Source organism: Melopsittacus undulatus, chromosome 7, assembly GCF_012275295.1.
Source record: "Melopsittacus undulatus isolate bMelUnd1 chromosome 7, bMelUnd1.mat.Z, whole genome shotgun sequence".
NCBI classification, from domain to species: Eukaryota; Metazoa; Chordata; class Aves; order Psittaciformes; family Psittaculidae; genus Melopsittacus; species Melopsittacus undulatus.
This window is the reverse complement of record NC_047533.1, coordinates 1,735,924-1,748,113: the sequence shown is the minus strand read 5'-3', so window position 1 is coordinate 1,748,113 and position 12,190 is coordinate 1,735,924. Positions and strand designations below refer to the sequence as shown.

Genomic DNA, 12,190 nt, shown 5'->3' with positions numbered 1-12,190 from the left:
CCATGTGGCCAGAGGCCTCTGAGCTGATCTCCTCATCCCAGAGAGCAAGTCAAGTGTATCTGAGCCTTGTGTATGTGAGCGACACCAGCAGCTCCAGCCTGGTTTGGATGGGACACAGCCTGGTCCCAGGGAGCTGGGAGGCTGGAGCAGCCTCTGGTGGGCTGGATTTGATGGAGCCAGGGGAAGCAGCATCTGGAAGAGCACATGTTGGGATCGTGTTTGCAGGTCCTGCGGTGACGAAGGTGGGTGCTCAGCATCAGTTGCAGCACTCAGGTGTGTGGAGGATCCCTTTCCTGCTCTTTGGGGAAGGGAGGATGGTGCCTTCACCACTGGGAAGGTGTCTCTGGTGCAGGTGGCACCTAAAGGACAGCCCAGGACACACCAGTGCATTGGGGACTCCACTGCCTTGGAGCAGTTGGGCAGCTCCTTAAGTGATGGTGCCTGCATCTGGTGGGTGACTGTGGCAGCATCCTATGGAACTTGCAAGGGGCAGGATTGGGAATGTCAGAGGTGTGAGATCAGCGTGTGCTGCTTTGGGCTGGAGCAGCTCTGCTCTGGAGCCAGGCTGAGAGAGCTGGGCTGGGGCAGCCTGGACAAGAGAAGGCTCCTGAAGGGGAGAGCCCAGAGCAGCTCCAGTGCCTAAAGGGGCTGCAGGAAAGCTGGAGAGGGGCTTGGGACAAGGGCCTGTAGGGCCAGGCCAAGGGGAATGGCTTGAACCTGCCCAAGAGAGGGGAGACTGAGCTGAGCTCTTAGGCAGAAGCTGTTCCCTGGGAGGGTGCTGAGGTGCTGGCACAGGGTGCCCAGAGAAGCTGTGGCTGCCCCATCCCTGGCAGTGCTCAAGGCCAGGTTGGACACAGGGGCTTGGAGCAGCTGCTCCAGTGGAAGGGGTCCCTGCCCGTGGCAGGGGTTGGAGCTGAATGGGATTTAAGGTCCCTTGCAACCCAAACCAGGCTGGGATCCTGTGATGGCATTTGGAGCTGCCTGTGTTCCTATCTGGCTGGGATGAGTAGGGCCCCCATTGGTCTCCTTCCTGAACCGTGTGTTTGGAGGAACAGGATTGTTCCCACAGTGATTTATGGGATCCCTCTCCATCCTTCCATGCTGCTTTGGGACACTGGCTCTGGCCATGTGCTTGGACAGCTCTGACAAGGAGTGACAAGGACAGTCCTTTGGCTTATTGGAGCTGGTCAGTGGCTACCACTGCTGTCCTCTCATAGCAAATGGATGACAGGAGGCATCATCATGAAGAGGGCTTCAGACGTGCCCTGTCAGCACAAGGAGACTGCTTGATACATCCTGACCCCATCACCATTGACATGGCATGAAGGCACCAGCCTTGAGGACTTGGGCACATGGGATGAATGAGGCTGGGACAAAGGTGTCATCTCAGTCCTGGAACAGGGTTGAAAGCTTTCAGAGCACAGTGAGCACAAGCTGGACTTGAGAGGTGTCAGTCCCAGCCCAGCAACAGCTCACACCATCACTGTGGGTGTCAGTCCTCCTCCTACAGCCCATCCTACCAACACCCTAAGGTCCCCATTGTAAAGAGATGCTACATTTGCCCACCTTGCTGAGGTTCCCCTTCTCTTGCAGTGCTGTTTGGATGCCCAACACTGGGGTTATCCCTGTGCTGCTGCATCTGGTGGGAGCAGAGGATTTGCAGAGCTCCTGGTGGATTCTACAACGGAGCTGGTGCAGGGCCTGGAGCACAAGAGAGATGGGGAAGGGCTGAGGGACCTGGGGGTTCAGATGGAGAAGAGAAGGCTCAGGGGGGACCTGATGGCTCCCTCCAAGTGCCTGCAGGAGGATGGAGCCAGGAGGGGCTGGGCTCTGCTCCTAAGGAACAAGGGATGGGACAAGAGGAACCAGCCTCAAGCTGCACCAGGGCAGGTTTAGATGGAGCTGAGGAACAATTCCTGCCCCACAGGGTGCTCAGGCATTGGAACAGGCTGCCCAGGGCAGGGCTGCAGGCACCGGCCATGCAAGTGTTCACACAGTGTGGAGACGAGGCCTCAGTGCCATGGGTTAGTGCTGGCCTTGGTAGTGCTGGGAATGGTTGGACTGGATGAGCTTGAAGGGCTTTTCCAACCTGGGTGATCCCATGACCCTATTCTATGATCCATCTTGAGGTCTGTGTATTCCTTGCAGGACAGCAGCATCAGGTCACTTCTCTTTCCATCACAATGAAAAGCAAAAGGACTTTGATTAAGTCCAGAAACAATCTTTTGGGTGAAGAATGAGGCCAAACCACGTGAGGCTGTAATTCCTTCTCCAGGGGCAGAGGAGGTGTCCTCAGACACCAGCTCCTCACTCTCCCTTTTGGCTGGTGGAGGGTGACAGATTCCATGGTGTCTTCAGGCAGGAGGGTCCAGCTCTTGGGCTGAGGCAGTTCAGGAGCATCCCTGAAGCATCAGTGCTGATCCCAGACTAACCTGGGAGCTCCTGGCCCCAAAGCCCCTGCTGTGAACAGGGAATGTAGCAGCCTCTGATGGCACTGGACCTGGGTTGAACTTCCCCTGTGGTACCAGTGCCTGGTGGGAGTCCTGAGCCACAGAACTCAGTGTGGACTGAGCAGAGGTGTGGGCATGGGAATCTGTTCCTGTCCCAGTCAAACACACGTGTTCTGGGGCTCCTTATCTCACCTCTGGGTGGAAATGGGGCTGGAGAGCATCTGAGGCCCCTGCTCTGCAGGACATAGGCTCTCCTCAGAGCAGATGAGCTGTGTGGAGCTCACTGAATGTCATAAGTGGGTCCCATCCCCATACAAACTGTGGCTGCCCCATCCCTGGCAGTGCTCAAGGCCAGGTAGGACACAGGGGCTTGGAGCAGCTGCTCCAGTGGAAGGGGTCCCTGCCCGTGGCAGGGGTTGGAGCTGGAGGAGCTTTAAGTTCCCTTCCAACCCAACCCAGTCTGAAGAACCCCATGGAGAGCTCAGTGCTGCTCCCAATCCTGGGGGGGTTTAACTGTCCAACCTCTTGTTCCCCTTAGTCCTCACCCAGTGAAACCCATCAGCGCTGCAGGGCAGGAGCTCTCCAGTGAGAGGAAGCAGCAGCACAGGTCCAGCCTGACGGCTGCTCTGAGCAATGGGCTGGAGAAGCTGAGGACGGTCACCACGAGCAGTGTGCAGCCTGTGGCCCCCTCCTCGCACCCGCAGAAGCCAGAGCCCAACAAGTTAAAGGTAGGAGCATCCCTCTGAGGTGAGAGCTGCCTTCCCACCTCCTCCAGGTGATCCATAGCTGGTGTGGGAGGAGGAGGAGCTGGGTCCTGCCACTGTGTGAGCAGAGCCACGTGGGTTAACCCTGACATCCTCAGTCCTGGCTGCCTTCCTCCATGGCCTTCTCACCCTCTTGTTCTCCCATTGCTTGCTTTGGGTTGGGGTTTTTGTTGTACAGGGTTAGGGTTAGGGTTAGGGTTAGGCCAATGCCAGGTTATCCCCAGAGATCAGAGGGTGGGATGGGATAAGTGCCTGATGAAAGGCCTGAAGGCAGAGGGGAGAGTTCTTCCTGGAGCCTTGCTCATGCCTCTTGCTGCTGTATCCCAAGCACTGGCATGCTGAGGCAAGGAGAACACCCATGTGGGATGTCTGAGGGCACAGTGTCATGGAGGTGCCTTCTCCTCCTTTCTCCTCCTCCTCCTCCACTGCTGCTCTGTTTGCCTCCCCAACCTGACCTGTAAAACACTGCTGGGATTCACCTGAGTGGAAAGACAGGTACAACCTCTGTGCCCTTTCTGGTTCCACAGGCTGCTCGTGTTATGGGTTAGGAGCATCTCACCTTATCTGGGATGAGGTCTGTCTGGGTCCTGCTCCCCTTGCTGCTCCAGCCAGTCTGGAAACCTGGATCCCATGGAGCTCTCATCCTCTGGGAGCTCCTGAAGGGGTTTTTCAGCTCCCAATTGTCTTTTCCTGCTGCTGGAGGACCAGGGAGAGTGGAAGCCCCAGAAATGGCAGGTCTCATACCAAGGGAATGGGCTCTGTTGTGCTCCTACCTTTACCTTTTAACTGTTGGGGGACAGGGGTTTCCTTTGACTTAAGGTCCCTTCCAACCCAAACCATTCCATGGTATGATTCTATAACTCACTGAATGTTCCTCTTGGTTTCTGCCACAGGACTCCACCGTTCTGGACCAGTCAGCCAAGTATTATCACTTGACCCACGATGAGCTCATCGAGCTCCTGCTGCAGAAGGAGAAGGAGCTGAGCAAGAAGGAGGAGCACATCCATGAACTGGAGAACTACATTGACCAGCTGCTGGTCCGCATCATGGAACAGTCTCCAACGCTCCTCCAGATCCCACTGGGAGAAGACAAGACCAAGTAACCTCTCCCCACAGACCAGCACTCCTCCAATAAACACGCTGCAAACATCCCTGCACTCCCCTTCCTCTTCCAAGAGGGCTCCAGTGGCTTCTGTTTGCCAAAGGTTACCTGCTCCTTCCCAGCCCAAGCTTATCCCAGTTCTGGCTCCAGGGAGCTATAGGGTGATGGGCTGTCACCCACCCTATGGGGAGGAGCAGAGGCTGATGCCTCCTTAGGTTCCTGTTGTTGTGACCGAGCAGCATCTTCTCAGGCACTCATCTGCCAATGCTTTAAGTGAGTGGTCCATGGGCATCTGAGAGCTGGAAACCAACCACCTTACCCGTGTCTTCCTCCTGCTGCTGCTGCTCTTCTGCCCACACTCTTCCATATCTCTTCTCTGAAGTGATGTATGCTGGCCCATGGATGGTGTTCAACTGGGTGAACATCAGGATGCTTAAGCTCAGTTAGGCTTCACCAGCATGTAGGCACTTAGGGGAAGGAGCTACTGTTGGACACCTCTTTCCCTTCCTCTTATACCCCAAATGAAGAGTCTCCATCTGAAGAGCTGGCTCCAGTGTGCCAACGATACAGGAGGTGCTTCTGGAGCTGGAGGCCAGAAAGGACTCAAGCCAATGTCACTGCTCAGCTATGGGTGGTGTTGGTTCCTCTGCTGTGTGATGCTGCCTCAGTTCCTCAGCTCAAACCTCTCCTGTGTCCATAGGAATCACCTTCCACCACCTGCCCCACCGCTGACTTGGTGTTGTCTTCCTCAGTGCAGCAGGAAACACCATTAGGACTGAAGCTCATGTGTGCAGATGGGTGTCTGAGCACCCACCACCTCTGTGCATGACACCCTGGGAGCTCAGACATGCATCCAGCCTCAGCCATCACCACCACAGAGCTCCTTCGAGCCACTGCTGGCACCAAACACCTCGAGTTGTACCACATCCATGCTCTGGTGTCAGGGCTCTGCTGGCCTGGGCTCACCCAAAGGACTTAAATGCTTCTTGCTGCTGACTTTTGAGTGGCCATGAGGACATTGGCCTGAGGCTGGTGAGTGATGCTCCTGGCTGCACTGGAGGACCGGCAGCTTTGGCTTGGAGATGCTGGGGAAGGGTCTAGAGAGGATGTTGCTCCTCTTGTTCTGCCAGGGCTTTGGCTGGAGAAGGTGCCTGTGCAAGCAGAGGGTCAGTGGTGTGGGTCTTGAGCTGCTTGGACATGTGAGGCACCTTCTCCCTCCCATACATCTCCCAAACTTACCTTCAAATCCTTCATACTCCTTCCTCCTTAATTCCTTCCAGTTATACCCCAACATGGAGAAACTGTGCCTTTTGCAGTAGGACAGTAGCAGGCTCTGAGATCCCATTCTCAGCCCAACACATCCCATCTGGGGCTGCTTTCCCTCTGCTGCCAGCTCATCTGAGAGAGGTGAGTTTAAGTGCAGGCAGCAGAGCCTTCCCACCCCTGCGTGGGGGTCACTTTGGCAGGAGTTCTGCATGGACAGCAGATAGGAAGAGATGACACTGGGGGAAAAGCAGGCCAAGCATTCCAGGACAAACTACAGCTGGATAGAGATAGTGTTAGGTCATGCTCGAAGTCTGAGCTGTTGGGGTGAGAGCTAGCAGGAGAAAGGGGGTTTGGTGTCACTGTCATGGTCCTGTCTAGCTCGGAACCCATCATACAAGGAGGAGGATGTGTTAGCTGGGAAGATACTGGCCATGAGCCTCATTCCTACCTGATTTCCTATTGGCTTTGGGCCCTAGGAGGAAGCAATCTGGGCTTTTGCACTTCTCCCCCATGTCTTTATGCTTCTTCTGCCCTTGTGTAAGGACTTTGCTTCTGGTTTAAGACATGAGGGTCCAAAGGAAGGTGTTTCTCCCAATGTAGAAAGTACCAGAAACCTCTCTCTGCCTGTATCATCAAGAGGACCCATGGCTTGAGAACTCAGATCCCTTTCTGGGGGTTCCTCTCATGGAGAAGCTCCCCCTTTGAGCTGGGAGGAGCTGTGGATAGGTAGAATCCAGCCCAGCAGCAGGAGAGCAGCATGGAACGGGTTGGGACAAGCAGCAGGGATGCTGAGTTTGGAAGGTTTATGTCAGTTGGGAATGAGGAAGGGGAAACCAGAGCTGGATTCTCACACTGGCTCCCTGCTCCCCCTCACCCCCAACAGCTGCTTCCTGGGACTTCTGCATTGTAGGTGCTCCCCACACACAAGTGCCAATGTTGATAAGGAGCAAACTGCACCTTTCCCCTCCTCTTCAGCCCCTTTCCCTTCTGCCTTAGCTCGGCCTTTTCTCTCCTCCAAAGCTTGAATGTTTTGCACTTGAATATATAAAGTTCCTCTCAGCAGGGCTTGTATTGGGCCCTGTCAGCAATATCTGACACCTCCTCTGAGCAGCATGGTCCCCAAACGTCCCCACACTGCCTTCTGCACCATGGCTTGGTGACAGCAGAGCATCTCCAGAGGCCACAGTGGGGCTCTGCATGGGGACCTTGCACTTGTGCTTAGGAAAAGGTGTCTTGAAGCTGTTTCTGTCTTTGTTCTCTGTTTCTCCACTCTGCTGTCCTGCAAACAGGTTTCTTCCCCCCAGCACCGTTTACTCTCTGTGTACATAAGTGGCTGCACACAACAGACTCTGTGTAATCTCTTTGTTAAAACCTCGAAGTTACCAGAGGGAAATGGTTTGAGGACCTGGATGTTTCCTTGTAGAGGAACAGGAGCAGGGAAACATTCCCAAGTCACTCACATCCCAGATCTCCACGTGTTCCTTGCAAACCCACAGAGGGAAGGCTCCGGCTCTGCTCCCCACTGAACCCAGGCAGGGTTTTGGGGCCCAGCAGCAGCTTCTCCCTGGGTCCATTTCAAGCACAACCATAACATCACTCTGGTTTTGCCTCTGGTCTTTCCATGCTCAAGCTGTTCCACGAGGCCTTGGGCAGGGAGCTCTTGCTCACAGCTCTGCTTTCGCTGCCAGCACATCACTGGGTGCTTTCTGCTCTTAAAACACTCGGGCCAAGTGATTTCTTTATGCCTTGCCTGGCCCTTCCAGCCTGGAATAGGGGCCAGAAGAACCGTGAAGGAATAGCCTTCAGCTGGAGCAAACCCGAAGGGATGTGGGTGCTGAAGCAACGCGTGGACTCAGCCTTAGGCTGTGTCTGGGAAGAAACCTCCGTGTGTTCCGTGTTGTAAATGGGGGGGTTGTGTGTGAACCCTCCCCAAAATGGGAGGGAGAAGCGTTGGGGGGGGGGTTGGAGTTGTTGGTTTCCTTGTACTTGACGGAGGCAGGAAGCGGGTTCCGAGTGGTTCATGTTTTAATAGTTGCAACCGATGTTTCTAAAGAGCTTGTTCTGTTTGAAGCACTTTAATGAGAGAATAAAAGTTGTTCAAGCTGTTCCTAGAAACCTGGGAGTTGTTGACAGCAGCGTCTGTGCTGATGGTGCTTGGACAGCAAGTACATGGCAATGGGGAGGAAGTTCTGCCCTGCGAGGGTGCTGAGGCACAGGGTGCCCAGAGAAGCTGTGGCTGCCCCATCCCTGGCAGTGCTCAAGGCCAGGTTGGACACAGGGGCTTGGAGCAGCTGCTCCAGTGGAAGGGGTCCCTGCCTGTGGCCATGGAACTGGAGGAGCTTTAAGGTCCCTTCCAACCCAAACCACTCCATGATTCATCCTTCTGCACACTGCAGTGGGTCTCCCTCCTATTCCCATCCAGCCTTGAACACTGCCAGGGATGGAGCAGGGATGAAGAGACCTCATCCTGCATCGTAGCCACCAGAGAGTGCAGCCTCAGGTGCCTGGTGAGGAAACCAGCTCCATCGGTGCCTCTGCTTATGGAACAGGCTCATGGAGGGCATGAAGTGCTGAGGGTTCTAACAGTACAGGGCTGATTCCCAGCCCTTCCCCTCTAGCTCCTCTGCCCTAATCCCACCTTTCCCCCTTGTCCAGGCTACAGCTTCCTCCCTTCACACAAATGAACCCTTTAAGCTTCCCTAAATCCCAGCTCCGACAGAAGAGTTTTGGCAGCTCTAATCCCAGGTTATTTTTCCTCCAGCTGGATCAGGAGCTCAGCACCTGTCTGGGGGGATCATGTTAACCCTGCGAGCCCAGATGGGAATGCTGGGAACGCTGCTCCATGGGATCAGCGCACTGAACTGGGATCCTCTATCCAAAGAACAGGCAGCAGGAAGGTTTGGGTTAGCGTGGGCTCCCTTGCACCCTGCTCCACATGGAGCTTCATGGGCTGCATGGGAAGCCCTGGAGCACCTCCTGCCTCCTCCTGCACTCACCTGGGGCTCTGCAGGGCTGCTCCTCAATGTTCTCTCTCCAGCTGTAGGTGCAGTTTTCACCTTCTCCTTCTTAAATCCATTATCCCAAAGGTGCTGCCACGTTGCTGAGAGTCCATCTTGGAGCTTGTTGGCATCAGAAGCCACCCTGGAGCCTCCTTGCACCCAAACCTAGTACATTAAGTCTCCAGAGCCCCTCACTCAGTGACTAGGTGCTTGTTCCCCACCACAATGGGAAGAAACCTGCTTGTCAACCACTTGTGAGGAAGCAGCTCCCCCTCCTCCTCCTTCCCCAGCCCAGGAAACAGGAGCTGTCAGTCTCCATGGATCTGGTGAGATTGACATCAGCCAAAGAATTGATATTCTTTCTGGTATTTAACCAAAAAAGTGATAGTCTTATGTCACTCCAAATGGGGTTTGGGATAAACAGATTCTCTCCCCTCTGTTGTTACCAAACATGAAGTGTGTCAACATTAGGGATTGTATCAGTTCCCTGGCTCTGGCTGGGATGGGAGGGAGGGAGATTCCCCCTGTGCGGAGACAGAGGGGTTTGGGATAGCATCCTTGGGAAGTGGAGGGATTTGGCTGTGCTGTGAAGGGCAGGATGAAACCTTTAGGAAAGGGAGAGCTGCCTCGTGAAGCTCACAGCACAATGGGTTTGTTGTTCCTTTTAGGACGGCCTTTAGGGCTCTGAGCAGTGTTAGACCCTGCCTAAAAGGAAGGGATGATAGAGAGGGACTCTGCATCTGGGGCTATTGCGATAGGAGAAGGGGTGAGGGGTTCACACTGAAACAGGGGAAGCTCAGGCTGGATACAAGGCAGAAGCTGTTCCCTGGGAGGGTGCTGAGGCGCTGGCACAGGGTGCCCAGAGAAGCTGTGGCTGCCCCATCCCTGGCAGTGCTCAAGGCCAGGCTGGATGCTCTGAGCCCCTTTTCTACCCAGGAGATTCGGGACCATTGAAAGGGATCAGTGCTGAAGTAGCCTAAAAGCAGAAATGGTTTTTGCAGATGGGACAAGATGGGAATAAAGGGAGATTCAGCACCACATCCATAAAGCAGAGCATCAACACCCCCCCAGCAGTGTTGTGATGCTCACATTTTGCCCTGGAAAGCAAAAGAAGAAGGGTTTTATTTTCCACATCTATTGTTTAATTCCTCCTTAGGTGGAAATTGCTCTGTAACCTCCTGCTTCGACTGCTGCTGCTCCAATCCTTCCCCTTATGCCCTGGCTGCTTCCCCTGCTCCATCCTCCCCTGCTCCATCCTCCCCTTCACTCTATTTGCTGACCCTTTGCTCTTCCTCGGAGCATTGATCCTAATCCCCCAAACCATTGCAGCGGCATTGGAAGGGTCAGACTCTTGTTATCCCACTAATCTAAAGAAGAGGATTCCAGAGACAGTTCCCACACATCCCTTCTGCCCCCAGCCCCTCCTTTAGCTCCACAAATCCCAGCACTGAGCCCACGGGCAAGCCCAGCTGCATCCCAGTAAACTCCTTATTCCCAGATTGCCAATTCTTCCTTTGTAATCACCTATTTTAAAGGGCAATTGCAATTGTTCAGCTCCATCAATGTGTTTCCACAAGGAAACGATGAAATTTAATGGGTTTTTCTTCAGCTTTCAGGCTTCCACCTTTCTCTGTGTTAGTATTTGCTCAATTCCAGCTCTAAGGCAAACTCCCCCTTTCCACACCACGTTCCTGTGGGTCCTCCCTCACCGCAGTGTTTGTGCTCCAAAGGGGAAGGACTCTTCAGCACAGGTTCCCTATGGTCGGAAGCGTGGGCCACGGGTGCTCCAGGGCAGGAAGGACTGAGTGCTGCTGTCTGCTTGCTTCACACATGGCTGCTGGCTGCTAAATACAGCTGGTTCTTCATGAAGAGGAGAATGGACGTGAGGAAGTGGCAGCACCTGCATGGGGAAGAGCTTCTGCTTTATATCCAGTCTGAACTTCCCCTGTTTCAGTTTCAACCCATCACCCCTTGTCCTGTCACTACAGTCCCTAATGAACAGTCCCTCTCCAGCATCCCTGTAGCCCCCTTCAGACACTGGAAGCTGCTCTGAGGTCTCCATGCAGCTTCTCTTCTCCAGGCTGAACAGCCCCAACTTTCTCAGCCTGTCTCCATACAGGAGCTGCTCCAGCCCCTGAGCATCCTCGTGGCCTCCTCTGGACTTGCTCCATCAGCTCCATGTCCTCTGTATGCTGAGGACAGCAGCCTGCAGCTCAGCCCTGTTTGAGGACGCTCTGTGTACTTCACATGCTCTGTGTGTAAAGGTCTCTGTGGGCAGAGCTCCCTTACCTCAGAGATGTGAAGCAAGTTCCCCTCAGGACACAGTTACCTGGTGTTCCGCTGAGCCTTCCAAAGTCACTCCTGTATTGTTAACCCTGGGTTTCTTCCTGATCTTAGGTTTACATTACATATCAGCACCTTCTTCCCTGGGAGGGTGCTGAGGCACAGGGTGCCCAGAGAAGCTGTGGCTGCCCCATCCCTGGCAGTGCTCAAGGCCAGGTTGGACACAGGGGCTTGGAGCAGCTGCTCCAGTGGAAGGGGTTGGAATTGGATGAGCGCTTCCATCACAGACCAGTCTTGGATTCCATGATTATCATCTGCTGTACGTCCTACATGGCAGGGTTGGATCCGGATGGGATTTAAGCTCCATTCCATCCCAACCCTTCCCTCACGTCGGGTTCCTCTTCCCCTCTCCCCTCAGCTCCCCCACGGACTCCATTTCCCATAGTGCCCCGCGGCCGCCGCGCGCTCCCATTGGCTATCCAGGCCCCCCGTCCCTCCGCCCGGACTCCATTTCCCGTCGTGCCCCGCGGGAGCTGCGGTGGGCGGCAGCCAATCAGCGGCGCTCCGCCGCGAGGGGCGGGCCCGGCGGCGGGGGGAGGCCGTTTAAAGTGGCGCTTGCGGCGCGGGGAGGGGATGGCGGAGCCGGCCGAGTACCCCCCGTTCCAGCTGGGGAAGCCGCGCTTCGAGCAGGTACCGGCGGCCTCGGAGGGAGCGGGGACGGGCAGGGACCGGCGGAGGGAGGCGCTTCCCCCAACCCCCGTGCGCGGCCCCGTGTACCCGCACCCCCCATCCCCCCCCCCCCGCGGGTGAGGAGAGACCCCCGCTCCGCTGCCCCCGCCCTCCTGCTGCTCTGCTCGCTGATTGGCTGATTGGTTCTCAGCCCCAGCTGTGATTGGACAGCGCGGCTGTCACTCAGAGCCACCGCCCCCCTCCTCGCGGCGGCTCCCGCGGCGGGCGGTGATTGGCGCGTCCCGCCGTGCCCCTGTGGCGCTGAGCGATGGGGGGGGTGCGTGGAGCGCGGAGGCCGCGGGTTCGAGCCCCGGGGCCGCCGACAAGGGCAGCGGGGTGGGGGGGGACCGGGGACCGTCGCACGGAGCGGCCTCATCCTGTCCCTATACCCCGGTGCGGGGGACGGGCACAAGGGGACGGGGAGGTGAGGAGCTGCCTACGGTGGTAGGATAAAGCCAAGGGGTGAAGGAGCCAGCGCCGGTCCCGAGCTGTCCTTTTTGGCTGCCTTAGAACGGGCTGATGGTGCCGAGGGTTCATCTGCCCCCCCATGGGGTCTGGGTCACGGCAATGGCATCGTGAAGGGTGTTGGAGGTGGGA

At 55.9% G+C, this 12,190-nt stretch overlaps 2 protein-coding genes across 2 annotated transcripts in view; both read left to right on the top strand.

Moving 5' to 3' along the window:
• Positions 1-5,899, top strand: part of RAB11FIP5 (RAB11 family interacting protein 5) — a 35,637-nt gene extending 29,738 nt beyond the window's left edge. Inside the window, exons 5-6 of the mRNA XM_034064660.1 lie at positions 2,989-3,178; positions 4,108-5,899. Coding sequence (XP_033920551.1) covers positions 2,989-3,178; positions 4,108-4,317 — 400 coding nt within the window. The 3' untranslated portion in view covers positions 4,318-5,899. The remainder of the gene's footprint in view (positions 1-2,988; positions 3,179-4,107) is intronic.
• A 5,572-nt stretch (positions 5,900-11,471) lies between these two features.
• SFXN5 (sideroflexin 5) overlaps positions 11,472-12,190 on the top strand; it is a 67,699-nt gene continuing 66,980 nt past the window's right edge. Inside the window, exon 1 of the mRNA XM_034064722.1 lies at positions 11,472-11,554. Coding sequence (XP_033920613.1) covers positions 11,498-11,554 — 57 coding nt within the window. The 5' untranslated portion in view covers positions 11,472-11,497. The remainder of the gene's footprint in view (positions 11,555-12,190) is intronic.